The sequence below is a fragment of the Balaenoptera borealis genome (genome assembly GCF_965194805.1).
Source record: "Balaenoptera borealis genome assembly, chromosome: 13".
In the NCBI taxonomy this organism is placed as follows: Eukaryota; Metazoa; Chordata; class Mammalia; order Artiodactyla; family Balaenopteridae; genus Balaenoptera; species Balaenoptera borealis.
Genome location: NC_138870.1, coordinates 61,221,101 through 61,236,915, shown reverse-complemented (window position 1 = coordinate 61,236,915; position 15,815 = coordinate 61,221,101). Strand labels below are relative to the sequence as shown.

The 15,815-nt window shown below is 34.8% G+C and overlaps 1 protein-coding gene across 1 annotated transcript in view; it reads right to left on the bottom strand.

Annotated features, from left to right (window-relative positions):
* The window catches only part of TRHDE (thyrotropin releasing hormone degrading enzyme), a 416,748-nt gene that overhangs the window by 128,520 nt on the left and 272,413 nt on the right, over positions 1–15,815 (bottom strand). Inside the window, exon 7 of the mRNA XM_082351569.1 lies at positions 7,115–7,180. Within this exon, the coding sequence (XP_082207695.1) occupies positions 7,115–7,180 (66 nt within the window). The remainder of the gene's footprint in view (positions 1–7,114; positions 7,181–15,815) is intronic.

Here is a 15,815-nt window from a genome sequence, read left to right as displayed (position 1 = left end):
GATTGCAAAAGGAAATGAGATGCAGGATGACAAATGGATATCCCCATTTCTTTGTGTGTCATACTAACACAGAGCCTTCTCTTCCATAGACAGAAACACAGAGGTAGATCAACATGGAATTTTGAATACATTTGAACCTTTTGTAAGATAGGTTCTAAATACATAACTTAGGATAGGTCTTTATAGCCCTCCTCTTAAGCCACTAATTTATAACATACGGTTTTTCAGAACAATAATTTTGACATTTAGATATGATAGGGAAAAGAAGTTGTATAAATATGTTATGGTTCATTATTTTTATAACTATTGAATATTTATAAATATGTTATAAAAAAGTAGAACTTCAGTTTTTTAAACAGATAAACACATGGACAAATATGTCATAAAAAAGTAAGTGATAAGAGTGAAATGCAAGAGAATATATGAAAAGTTTTCAACCTCAGTTGTGATAAAAATATATACACTGAAATAGCAATTTTTTACTTATTAAATTAGTAAGAAATTTATTTTGAAAATAAGACACAATGTTGTTTGCTTATTGTGTTATAAAAAGAGAACTTTCAAACTTTATTTCTACCATTATATATTGGCTTAATATTTCAGAAGAAAAATTGATAATATGCTTCAAGAAATGTAGATGAAAAGATAATCAAAATATAATGGGAAAATCTATAATTTAAAAATTATTACAGTGTTGTTTATTTAACAAAAATTGGAAAGCAATCTAAATGTTTGCCAACAAGGAAAAAGCTAAAAATATTATGTACATATATGCCATAATACTAGTATTAAACTATATACTAGAACCACCAAGCAATTATGAAAATGTGAGTAAAAAAGAAAAAAAAAAAACTTCCCAACCTAGAAGGTTTCTTTAGCATCAAAACTTTCAACATTGCCAAATATATACTTCTAGGCTATTACATGAACATTCTGAAAAGAGAACATAAAATAAGAGAAAAAATAAATTAAAAAAGGAAATGAAAGAAAACTGCTGATGCAAGAGCTAAGTAGGTTAGAGAAAAATGCCTCTAAGGCAAGTTTATTGTACCTCTGAACTAGCAATCTAACCAAATGGTAACATTTACAAGGAGGGAGAGAGTGTTTGCAGATAGGTATACATACCCCAGTGTGTGCAATTCACTGATCTGTATGCATTTACACACATATCAATATACGAATATATCACCCATTAGCCAAATGTATCAAATCATTTCACAAATACATTTTAAAGATATCAAAAACATCATTTTATAGTATCAACCCTATGAGTTAAAATGAGTAACATATCTTGAGCTCTTAACTAACAGGCAACAGAAAACCAGTAAGAATAAGTTTCTAAAGCCTCCCATTAAGCTGGGTAAATGCTTGTGGGATGAACAAATAGAGATATATGTCATTACTAATGAAGGCTTTTTAGTTAATGCTATATAGTCACAGTAGTCAACTAACAACATTTAATTCAGAGGCAAAATGATAAGGATTCAGTCAGTAGCTGTATACAAACAAATTAATTGAAATTGAGGAATAGAAGTTATTTTCTCTGATTGAGAAATATGAATAGCTATTGCTATTTAATTTTTTAAAGTACTTGATTTTTATTAGAGATAGTATTCTTGATTCTCAAATCCATGGAATCTTTCCTTAAAATTAATACTTTTCTCTATAGCATACTCATTAATTTTAGCTTTGTAGTTGGTCTTTAATAAGTTAAATGTTAATTCGGTCAAATCCAATGACTAAACATCATCAATGATAGCATTATTATCATATGGTATTGACTGATCACAAAAAATTATTATGATGAATTAACCTTTCTACCTATACCATACCTAAAACTGCACAGTGATTTAAGTGAAACACGGAGAAATTGAACAAAACCTATCTATGGTCATTTAATTTTAGATTAAGCATGATTCAGCTACCATCTGGATAAAAGCACAGTACTATCTCTTCAGAAAGGAAATTAACTTTGACACATGGTCTCTGTTCCTCTGTTATTCCTGACTTTTCATTTATCTAAAAACCTACATGCAAGGGAGCAAACACTCTTTCACAAACACAAGCTTGCAGTTTTCAAATAAAAATCCTGTGTACATACGTTAACATATAACTTCTCACTGGAATACAAGTTATTGAGTATGTTGTTGCTACTAATAATCCCTATAGCTTTGTGCTGTCATTACCTTCAGGCTATCAGAATTTTATGAGCACAAACCAATAATAATGATATTTCCCTTTTGCTTTTTATCCACACCTCATTGCCTTACATTGATTTGCATAAGCAATTTCCACCCTGATAATTGGAGGCAAACAGCTTTTTGTAGGTTACCTTATGGAAAAGAGTGGTTAAATACTAATCAAGAGAAATCTTTCTTTATTCAACCATATTTTAAATGATATTGAATTACCCCCATTGGATAAGCAGGAGGGTGACTCACTTTCTGACATGGATTTCAGAGTGAGTTTATATCAAGTTTAGCAATGACCTTTCTTCATAATTTCAGTTCCCTGGTATTGCCTCATAACAACATGAAGAATGGTACTGCCAGGCTCAAATCATTAAAACAACATTGTTTTGTTTGAAAAGAAAAAGCAGTAGTTATGTACTATTATTTTTTAATAGCTACTGAGCCAATCAATGTTATCTGAGGATTTCAAAATTATAGCTTTATTCTTTTATTTCCAAAAAACTCAAAGAAAAATTTAAAAAATGTTACTAGGGAGATTAAAACAAGTAAAAATGAACTAAGAAAGGTTAAGTTCATGTGAAACAATTCTATCTAAAAGAATCCTTATCCAAATTATTTACTTAAAAAATAAGCCTAGAATACTTATGTAAGAATGAGGATTTGAGCTGTGGAAGCTTAAATTATAAAAACAAGGTAAAAGAAGTAGATCCTAATTTACTGGATCTATACACATAAACATTGCTACATATGGGTGAAAATTAATATATATGTACTTAAACAATAAGAAGCCTAGGAAATTAAAAATGTGAGAATTTCAGAAAGATTCAGCAACTCTTACAGTAATAGGGTTTGAACATGAGGTGAACTAAGATGACACACAGAACACAGTGCCACCGAGGCCACCTGAAGAAAGTGATTCAAGGACTTCTGGATTACGACGGTGAATTGAACAACCACATCTAAGTTCACTCCCTCCCAAAACCTGACTAGAGCTACATTGAGTGTATGGGTGCTGTTTCTTTGTGACACCAAAATTCCTTGATTTTCTGAAATCTAGCGGTGGCTGTCCTGACTTTCACTCCACCAACCCTCCCAACAGGGTCAAAGCCAAATGGTCTTAATACTCAGATGATTAACTGAAGATTCAAGGACACTTTTGCACATCTAGTTAACAAATTTTCCCATCAAATTGAAATAGCCGTCCTAAATTAAAGTATCAAACCCAAATTGTCTAGCTAGTAAAATGCATTAAATGTCTTAGATGCAGAGAATTTGAAAGACGAAAAAAATCTTAGAGAGCATTTAATTCTACTCTTGCATTTTGTAACTATAAAGTCAGAGGCCACAAAAGGTTTAGTGACTAGCAGAAAGCCCATCATTAATTAGAAACAGGAATAAGAATTGTTTCTCCCTACTTATTCCATTGACTCTTGTGTCCCAAAATATGCCAGCTATTGATTTGGGAAAGCGATTATGGAAGAACAATAGCTATACAGAGTTTGCAAAAATACAAACATTTCTATGTTTTAAAAAATGTATTATTTACAAGTGGCATACATGATCCAACAAGGGTTCAAGCTTTGTTTGCTGTGTTTCGCTTTCAATTTAAACATCAAAACAAAACGGAAGCTGACATTAATGGCAGTCAGGACTAATTTTTATGACTGTATATACTGTCTATTACATTCTAAATAGAGAGAATGTATGTTCTGTCTATTACATACTGTAAGAAGTTTTGAGGCAACTTATTTTAAAAATTATGCAAGACTGAACCATTTAAGCATCAGACAAAATTCAAGAAATAAGGGAAGTGGACCAAAAAATCAAGAAGATCAGACCAAGGAAAGTTGTGATTATTCACTATAAAAGTGTTTACCACCAGACTTTCTGATAGCTGATCGAATGGATTTATGGGTACTAGGAGTCCCTTCCTACTGAAGGATATACGTGTAAGTTGAAACCTGAAATATGTTGTCCAATACAAAATATTACAAAAGTTAGAAAAATGTAGTTGAATCTATACTCAAATACTTGCTAAGTTAAATATAAACATGTGAACTGACCCATCTTTCTATATTATTATCATATTTAATATACAAATATATTTTTAGTTTATTTTATATCTATGTATATTTATTATGATATATCATATATTTATTTATATTATAGTTTAAATTTATATCATGTAAATATATCATATTTTATATATTTGTGGTTGTATTTGTAAAAAATGTTTGCCTTGTTCCCAAAAGAGCTTAAGATGGTTAATTAGGATATAAAAAATACAAGAGAACACAAGTTTTAGAAGAAACCACCATTATACTATTGTCTCTGTGTGAAACATCACGGCTAAAGTCCAAGCACTAAAACAAAAAGAAAAAAAAAGGAAAGGAAAGATGGAGGAGGTAAGAAAAAAGAAAGGAAGAGAGGGAGGAAGGAAGGGAGGAAGAGGGAGAGAGGGAGGGGAAAATATATGAAAAATATACTATCTGCAACTTGGGATGCCTACACCTATAAATCTAACCCTGGCTCTGTCTGCAAATATAAACTTCCATTTGTCAACATAGAAATATCCATGGTTAATGTAAAGACAATTAATAGATTTTCCAGCAGAGGTAAGCGCTGACAGTCCGGATTAGCTTTTTCAACAACATGTAAACCAAGACTCCCCAGAGCCTCGTGGATGGGAAATATATTAATACCAACTCTGTGACCACTCGGTACCATGACATGAAGTGTCTGTTCAGGAGGTCATTTCCAAACTGTATTCCATACATCTTCATGCACAAGAGATGATAATTTATCACTTAGACGTAGGGGGATCTACTGTAAACTAATCCAAACTGCTGATGATACACTAAATCAGTTTGAGTGATGAGTATAAATAAAGCTGCAAGGGAAGTACCGAAGGATAAAGGTCTATCTGATCAATGAGATGTCACAAGGCAAATGAAATGCAATGTTGACAAACATAGAGTCCCACAGTTGAAAATTAACCAAATCAAGTATCAGAGCATAAAGGCACACACATTAAAACAAGCTTCAAATGAAAGTTTAATATAATGGGAGTCAGAGGGTACAGTCTAACTGTTTCAGATAAAACTGAACAGACTGGGTCAGTAGAAAAGGGTGCATTAAATATTGATGTATTTTGCATACTATAGAAATTGTGACAAGATAAAGAAAAATGTTGCAAAACAATAATCCTTTCCAGATAACATAACTATAGTTATTCAATCTGCCGAGCAAATCTATACACACAAGTGAGAAAAAAAACCAATAAAAATTGTATACAAAAAATGATTTCACATCAACTTGCTACTAGGAAATCAAATTCAGTTTGTGTAGCCCTTATGAAAGCTTACATATTTTCTGGAACTGTACTGTCATGCTACAACTTCAGTGGGAAAAACAAAGGAGTGGGGATAAGGAAGGACATTTCTCCACACAGTTGATATTCATGGAGGGCACACCAGGAGAAAAAAGATTTTCCTAACTATGTGATCAGAATAGAGACTTTAGCACCCGGCAAACAGGTTCAATGGAATTCAGCTACTCTGAAGGTGTCCCTAATGGGAAGAGCTGATTAAAGTAAATTTCAACCCCTACTGGGACAATTCGGTAAAAAAACTTTGTAAGGGAAATTTTTCTTCAAGAAATTTATATATTTTTTCTCTGTTGTGTTAACGTATTTATAGCTTTGTCATAACATATTTAACTCTTGCTTTGTATTTTATCTTTTGGTTTATTTTGGGTAAAGATAGAATTACACTACTAAACTATGACCTGATTCCATATGTGGTTTATTTAAATTTCAGAATGAAAAGCTTACTAAGAACAGCTAAGATTGATTGCTCTCTCTGTCTTAGCATAATTGTATTTCAGGTGAACATCAATTTACTTTAAAGGACACTTCTAAGTAGAATGCATCATAAATAATTCATCAATCACAGCTGCTAGGAACATGATTTACTCCAACAGATTCAATGGAATAAAAGTTCTATTTTTCTATATTTGTATTTGCTTTCAAGAATTTAAGAATCCTCCTTTTCTAAGAATCTGCTCCCAGATTCCATACTTTATACTATAAATGTATTATAATAAAACTGTTTCTTTTTTCCCCCTTTATTTAAAACAGTGCATTTTATAATTTAAAAAACATTTAAATATATTTGGAAAAAATAACAGTCTATGTATGTCAACATTAAAACAGCAAACAACATAAAAGGCACATATCTGAAAAAAAAAGCGTTAAGAATTTCTCAGATACATAATTCTAAGAAGGCTAACATAACTTGTTTTCACTTTATATGAACTTTTAAATGGAAGAAAAGGGAATCAGACTTTCATAAAATCTTGTATAGAATATTTAGGATATAATATATTTGAAAATTACTTCAGTTTTAAAATGCATATTAAAGAGATTCTAAATGGTATAACAGTTGGAGTTTTGTGGGTTGGTATGGAATCTTGTCTACCACTTTCATTTGTCATGTGGAAAGACACTGCTTACCTTATTCATCTTAAAGTTTTCCATCAAATTCAGCATTTTTGTATTAGCAATTTCCCAAGCTGTGAAATATCTTTAAAATAAATACAGGAGACGCTTCCCTGGTGGCGCAGTGGTTGGGAATCCGCCTGCCAATCTCAGGGACACGGGTTCGAGACCTGGTCTGGGAAGATCCCACATGCCGCGGACCAACTAAGCCTGTGCGCCACAACTACTGAAGCCCACGTGCCTAGAGCCCGTGCTCCACAACAAGAGAAGTCCGCACACCACAGCAAGGAGTGGATCCTGAAAGCCCGTGCGCAGCAACGAAGACCCAAAGCAGCCATAAATAAATAAATAAATAAATTTGAAAAAAAAAATAAATGCAGGAACAAGGAAAAGTGTAAGAGAAAATAGAAAGCATTTTACTTACTTGCAAACCCCTCTGAAATACTGAATGGCCCATATAATTAGCCAGCATTCTAATTAAAGCAGCACCCTGTAAGAAAGAGTATTTTTTTAAAAGAAAGAAAAAAACATTTCAACCAAGTCACATGATTCTAAAATTATTCCATACCCATAAAAAATAATTTGCTTCATTCATGCTATTTTATCCTTTAAAATAGTTAAGAAATAAGAGCATTATGAATGAAATACTTCACTTAGAGGTAACAATTGCATTTTTTGTTTTGTGGATCTAAAACCAATGACTTCAAAATAGAAGTCTCTTGGATAAAATCTCTCAGAGCAATAATAAGCTGTAATTCAGGAATAATAAAAATTTTATTGAGAACTGTATATGACAAAGTTAATAAAACATGGTTCATGTACTCACAATTTCATAATCTAGTAAGGGAGGGACAACCATGTTAATAAATAATCATGTTAAAACATAGCTTTGAAGTAACACAGCTACATACTCTACCCCTGGTTCAATCAAGAATAATTTAGCCATAGAAGTGGACAGCAGGAGTGCCAAGCCGTCGGACTGCTTGGGTTCAATTCCTGGCTCTGGCATTACCCTCCATGTTTACCCAGGAGAAGCATTTAACCCCTCTGTTCCTCACTTTTCTCACTTGTAAAGTGTAGGCAATAATAGTCCCAATTTACTATGGTTGTTCTGAAATTGAAATATATTACTGTATGTAAGGTAGTTCAAGCTGGGTTTGAAAAACAGTAACCATGATAGAAGTATTAGCTGTCAGTATTATATCAAGCTAATGATTTTTATTTCCTCGTTTTTTTTTTCCTTTTAGAGTCTTCTATAAATCCACATACAAGTAGAACACTTACGTGGCTGATATAAATATTTAGAATAATAGAAGAAAATACTAATTTAAGAGTCTATCTCACTTTGAGAACAGTTATTTTATTGTAGAGCATTACCAGTGCAAAAAGGCTGACCTGTAATCAATACGAAACATTCCAAGAAATGATGGCTAAGCCTGGATGGTCACAAATCTGTATGTAAAATATAAATAAGCCTTCAAGGAGATATTTCAATCTGCACCAAATTGTTTTAACTATGAAGCAGTGAATTATAAGCAGCAAAAGTTTAAGTATAAATGATAGCCTGGTTTTAAGGGAAATAAATCCCTTTATGACTACATTTCCCACTAATTTCTTACCAGGTGTCTCTTTTTTATAAGAGAATCATAAGAACCACATATAGACTCATCCTGCCTGGGGCTGGACTGCAGCAGTCAGTACAGAGATGCAAGAATGAATTTCCATTGTTTGTTACCAGAATTGTTTCCTGTAATTCCAAATTTTTAATGCAATACAGTACTCAGGCTCCATGAATCACCATTAAAGAAATGTCTCAGAAACTTTCAGTCATCACCACAGTTGCTCTCAAAATTGGTATTTTATTCACAACTCAACAAATGATGAGCTGGACAAGCCATAGAGTTCTATGCCTCTTCTGGTATATTTTCTGCCCACACCTTCTACTCTTTGCTCTTTCTTTTGCTTCTTAGTCTGTATCTTCTGCACACTTGTATAAATCCATAAAATATAAGCATTTATGATTCAATCTGGCGACCAGGTTAGAATTCCCTTTAGAACTTATCAACTCTGCTCCTTGAATTTCCTTGACAAGCTCCCCTCCTATATATTTTCCAATCTAATCTACCCACCCTGAGGGTGGAAACTGTCAGTTCGGCAGAAAAACTAACCCTTGCCACCTGGGGCGTGAGACAGAATCTCGAGCAGACAACTCAAACTTTCCTTCAGTACAGAACAGCCATCTTCAGATGATTTAAGTGTTTCCCTCTAGGTAATAAAGACTTGGTCTCTTGTCGGGCTGTAAAAACTATCAATTTAGCATGGGCTAATGGCAAAAGAGTTCTTCCTAACCATAAAGAATGTACCGGGCTTCCCTGGTGGCACAGTCATTGAGAATCCACCTGTCAGTGCAGGGGACACGGGTTCGAGCACTGGTCCGGGAGGATCCCACATGCCGCGGAGCAACTAAGCCCGTGAGCCACAACTACTGAGCCTGCACTCTAGAGCCTTCGAGCCATAACTACTGAAGCCCATGCACCTAGAGCCTGTGCTCTGCAACGAGAAGCCACCGCAATGAGAAGCCCGCGCACGGCAACGAAGAGTATACCCTGCTTGCCACAACTAGAGAAAAGCCCGCACGCAGCAACGAAGACCCAACGCAGCCAAAAATAAATAAATAAATTTATAAAAAAAGAAAAAAGAATGTACCCATTTTCCTGTCTAGGTTGAGCTGTAGCAGAGTACTAACAGGAAAGAAAATCTGGAAATATAATCAATATTTAAAAGTTATATAATATTACTGAACTCCCTATTATTATTATATTGTATAATTTAATTAACTTTTCAAAAATATGTCTGTCTTGCCAATTTGAACATTTTAAGTTCTCCAGAGTAGTATGCATGCATTCTTCTATATTTAACTAGCCTTTTCTTTCCAAAGCTCAATTTTAAAAATCTCTGTTTCATAGAACTTCATAGGCAGATGGGCTCTCCAAGTGTCATCATGCAGCCAACACATACTAAGTACCTACTATATATGGGTTATAACAAAGATCATACCTCTTAATGCAGGCAAAACTCATTGTAAACCTTTGTTCAAAAAAGAAAACAATGAATCCCCTTTCATTGTGTCTTTAAAATATTTTTTCACCAAAGTAAATATAACTTACAACATTGTAATTTATACTCACTTGTGATTCAAAATTCTAGCCCCAATCAAGCAAACTGGATGTTACGCAGCCTAAAGAGCTTTATGGGAAATAAATATACTATTTCTGCAAGATTTGTATAATTCTGAAACTTAATCAAGAAAACTTATCACTACATTTGCTATACTAAAGTTCAGAGAGATATTAGGATGGAAACTACTACCTGATTTTTTAAAAAAAAATTTTTTAGTATTTATTTATTTATTTAGGCTCTGCCTGGTCTTAGTTGCAGCATGCAGACTCTTAGTTGAGGCATGCAGACTTCTTAGTTGCGGCATAAATGTGGGATCCAGTTCCCCGACCGGGGTTCGAACCCAGGCCCCCTGTATTGGGAGTGCGGAGTCTTACCCACCGGACCACCAGGAAAGTCCCACTACCTGATTTTTTTAAGGTTTCATAAAGACTATTCTACAAGAGTATGCTTATAAACCCATTAGTCATTTAGTAATTTTTGTATTTGTAGTATCTTTTTCATATAAGTTCGTAGCTAAAATTTCTTTTATTTTACATGCGATCATTTGCATGCATGTCAGTCTCAAAGACAGTAAACATCTCCGGAGAAAGGACTGTGTCCTTATGACTTGGTACCCCTGTTCCCTCTGCCTGGCTGAGAAAGCTGCTCCTTAACACAATACCTGGATGAGAGAGGAAGAGAAATTAGTTGCACACATAGCAATTACTTATTATATTTGCCATTCTAGAAGACTACTCAGCCAGGATAGACAGTTTATTACTTTATCTTATCTTTGTACTTCAGTGATAAGTAATCACTTTGAAGAGAGGAAGATCTTCTCCACTACTTTATTCTTTTAACCTATGCCTACTGAGGAAGGCTGCGTGCTCAGGATCCTGTAAAGCATAAATAGGAATGTCACAAGTCTCTATCCTCAAGGACCTCAAACCCTCCTAAGTGAGATGAGAATATACAATGTAGTATAAGATGAATGACAAAAGAAATAAAATATTCTACAGTATCTCAGAAGAGAGGGAGGATGAAGGGTAAAGAGGATCTAAAGAAGTGTCACTTGTGTTGGACTCTGAAGGATGGATGGGATTCCACGAGCAAAGGTAAACACAGAGCATGCATGGTATGGGAGGAACAGCCTTTGTGTGATGCCACGCAGGTGTGAAAGTGAAAAGCACAAGTGGCTGAGGTAATACTGAAAGACAAAGGGCTTACAACTAGGTGATAGAAGAGTCAATGGAATAGAAGATTGAAGCAGTTGTTAGAGAAGATTGAATACCAGGACTAAGACATTTGAACTCTGTTAGAGGATCAGGAAGAATTTTTGGAAAAGTGGTTAAAAAAGTGAGGACTCATCTACAATACTCCAAGGAGGAAGTAAAATAACCAGGAGCAAATGGTAGCAGTGAGGATAAAAACCAGAGATAGGTTTAAGCAAGAGAACAAAAATCATTTTAAATCTGAAAGCCTGAGTGACTAGAAGATGATATTAGCAGATATTTGGAATTTAAAAGAAAGTGTTAGGTGAATATGGTAGGATTCATTTGAAACAGGTGGAGTTTGAGGAACAAATAGGGAACCAGAGGAACAGAAGGAAAATGTGACCATAGGAATGAAATTAACTGGAAGGTTTTGACTGAAGACATAAATTAGGATTTGTAGGGGGTGAGATTGCCAAGAGAAGAGTTCTGAGGTTTTAGTGAGGGAGATAGAAAACAGAATTTAGAAACTATGGACTCTGTATGACTTGCACTTGAGCGCCTGTAATAAGCACTCAATGAATACCTGTTGAGAAAATCAATGAAAAAAATTGAAATAAAGAGCAAAGGATGGCACACTGTGATTAAAAAAACAAATAGAAGGAGAACTGGGTATACGTGGTGGCAAAGAAAACATATTTTAAGAATGAGTGCTTCAGTTTTAACGAAAAAAAATAGCTAAGAGAAGACCAAAGTAGGTCACGTTTAAGAGAGAGCTATTTAAATAGACTTGCAGTGAAAGCCAGATTGCAAAATAATGGAAACAGAGGAAGAAAAGAGAAAGCAATAAGCATGTTCACATGAGGTTTGTTTGTGTTTTTGTTCTTAAAACTGTGGGAGAAAATTTCATGCAAAGAAAAAGATAATCTAGTAGAGATAGGTACTACTAGATACACAGTAGTACGAGAGATGGTTGCTGGAACAAAACTCTAGGATAGCCAAATAAGAAGACAATTAGGGTTAGTCTTGGAAAAGGATAAGGACAAATTTCCTCTGAGACAGGCCTAAGACAGAAAATGGAAGTAAAAAATAAGTTAAAATTTTTGAAGTATAAAACAATGAAGTTGACGAAATAGACTGTAAGCTTCATCGAGGTGGAGACTTGGTCTGTGTGACTCACCACTGTAGATTCACTGCAAAAAACTTTCTGGCACATAGCAGGTTCTCAATAACTACTGAATGAGAGATGGCCTGTCACTGTTCAGTAATGAAGGAGATTATGTGATTTGGAAGAGTAGAACTAGGTTTGAATTAACTCCAGTGAGAAGGTATAAAGGAGTCCAAAACATGTGGAAATGTGCAGAAAAGTCCTAAGTCCTAGTTGAAATTATTAATGACATTGTTGTCATTCATTAAGCAACTGTTATGTGCCATAGTCACAATATTGTAAGGAAAATGCTACTATCCTTATTTGTCAGATCATAAAATTGAGACTTGAATGGATGTGTGTAACTTGACCAAATTAACACAGGTAGTGAGCAGGGGAGCCAGGATTAGAAACCCAGTCATGCGCAACTCCAAAATCAGTCATCTTAACCAATTTGGATGACTTTCTTGTGATCTCAAATCAAAATAGTTACATGATACTCTTCAGAAACACTGGGTATAGTAAGAACTTGGAAAAAGAAAAGAAATTCTTAGACTTACTCAGAGCTTAGAATCAATAGGTGTTCCCAGAAGAGGACAAAGGGAAACCTAATGGAAGAGACCTAGTTGAAATAGCTGATTAATATGCCCAGGATTGAGGATGAACAGAAGACATAAACTGGCTAGCAGAATAGAACATGTTGATGGACTAGGAGACATAAAGCTAGTTCAGGCAGGTTCAGTAAGAACAAAGGGCTAGCAAAGTTGAAAATAGTGATGTTTTTATCAGGTGCTGTGCATGGATGTGGCAGCTGTGAAAAGGCACTGCTTAGATTTCCTACTATTGCTCCTTTGCATTTGCCACCATGAAGGCTGCACTTCCCTCAGTTCACTCCAAGCCTATGACTTTCTCCCTTCCCTCTCTCCTTGCACAGGCTGTGAGCTGCAGTGTGGTCTCAAGGAACTCTCACTTCCTTCTCTGGCTCTTTTCCCAGGTAAATATCTCACACCATCGTGTTTCCTTCTCAGAAGACCTAACCCAATAGGGCGACTTTAAATGCTGAAGTACAAATAAGTATAAATTGTTGGATGATAGGTCACTGGAATAAGTTGGTACTGAGTATACTCTAATGTTAAGTAACACACACACCCAAATAAAACCTTTTCCTTCTTAGTCTTCTCAAGAAGTCCTTTAGAACGAAATTATTGTAGTGAGGTTGATGGACCTAGAGTCTGTCATACAGAGTGAAGTAAGTCAGAAAGAGAAAAACAAATACCATATGCTAACACACATATATGGAATCTAAAAAAAAACAAAACAAAACAGTACTGATGAACCTAGTGGCAGGGCAGGAATACAGACACAGAAGTAGAGAATGGACTTGAGGACACAGTGGGGTAGGGGAAGCTGGGACAAAGTGAGAGAGTAGCATTGACATATATACACTACTAAATGTGAAATGGATGGCTAGTGGGAAGCTGCTGCATAGCACAGGGAGATCAGCTCGGTGCTTTGTGACCACCTAGAGGGGTGGGATAGGGAGGGTGGGAGGGAGGCTCAAGAGGGAGGGGATATGGGGATATATATATACATATAGCTGATTCACTTTGTTGTACAGCAGAAACTAACACAACGTTGTAAAGCAACTATATACCGATAAAGATATATAGATAGATAGATATAGATATAGATATAGATATAAAAGAAGTCCTTTAGCATTTATATTCCAATATTCCACATTACAGATGTGTTTGCTCTTCTCAAGGATAGAAGCAGGTAAGGAAAAAGGTATCATTATATTCAGTCTACATATGGGAGAAACTGAGACAAAGGAACAGGTAATCTGTTCAAAGTGACACAGGTATAGTAGTTACCGGAAATTGTCTCCATTCATTCAGTTGTTGAGTTCTTTGATTAGCACAGAAACCTACAAGGTGAGACTTTCTTGTTACTTTCTAAATTACTGAAAGGATTAGTCTATTGATCCTAAATTAAAGTACTTTTTTAATGTAAATTTCTAAATGATGTCTTTGCACTATATCTGGACATGTGTGGAGATTATGTGATGTTCTAACATGATTTGTTACTAAAGAATGTCTTCGGTCTGGAGTAAAAGCATATCTTAAATCCTCCATGGTTTTTCAAAAACATGTTTTTTCCTTTATTTTTTACAAGAGTATGATAGCTCAAATTGATTACCCAAATGAAAGGAGGAGAGAAATACAGAGAGAGAGAGAGAGAGAGAAGAGGAAGAGGGGAAAAAAAGGACAAAAAAAGAAAGTTAATTTGACAAAAAAAGCAGAATTAATGCCCCACTGCCCCAGTCACTCGCACCTGGAACCTTGGAGTCCTCTTTGACTTATTACTTCCTGAGGTTAAGTTTCTATCACTACACGGCTGAATTATTTCACCGCCTCTCAGTGACAACCTCAGAAGCATTCTCACTTTCACAAGTCCATCTTATGGACCACATCAGACTAATTTTAATAATTACTTCTGAAGAAGCATAATGTCTGCTAAAAGTCCAAGTTCTGTCATCTACTGGATGTGAGAGCTTAGGCATGTTATAGAAGCTGCCTAAGTGTCTACAATTAGAACAGAACAACAGCAACAAAGATTACTTTTACCGATGATGATTATGGTGATAATAATTACCTCAAGATTTTTCTGAGCATTCATTTAAATCATTCATATAAAGTACTTGGAAGAGTGTTTGGCATATAATTTGCTTCAACCGAAGTTTGTAGTTATTGCCATCATCTTTATCATTACCATCGTTTTTATGTTAGCACCCTGCCCTCAAACTCTTTCCTTTCTAAAAACAATTCCTATGGTAGTAAATCAAGGCCATACACAGTGAAACTCACCATTACCTACCAATACTTTTTCCATATGGCCAAATAATCAGCCTCTAGTTAAGCTGAACTTCTCATATCCCACGAGCATACCTTATACCTTCATGCTTTAATCATGCTATTTACTTCAACTGCAATGACATTCTTTTTCAATCTTATATTCTAAGCCCCATAAATTATTCAAAAGCACAGGGAAAGTCCATACTATAGTATGAAACTTCCTACAAATATGTTAGTCCTCAATGCTTTTCTCTCCTCTGCAGTCATAAATCCTTTATGTCTAAACTACATAATTTATCAAATTATTTTACATCACTCACTAATTGTTTCATATGAGCGTTTTTTCTTTCCACAATTAGATGTAGGTCAGAACATTTAGACTTATTATTGGCACACCTGTTAGTTGTCAGTGCCATAACTTTTCCATTGCCAGTGAAAGATGGTCCTAGCTAAGAAAAGTATCCACCAACAACTTGCTAGATTCAAATCAGCAATCCAAACCATGAGCTTGTAGCCAACACATGGCTATTCAATCTTCCCTACCATGAAAGTCAGCTTATATCCTACACTGCAGCCTTTTGTTTTTTAGTATTCTCAAGCATTGGTATTCAAACAGGGTAATATATATTTAAGTCAATAGGAAACCAAAAAAGAGGACCACAGATCTGAGACAAGAAAACACGGAGCTTTCAACAGTGCCAGAAATAGTACTTACATGAAAGCATTCAATTAAAGAAATCTGAAACATAACAA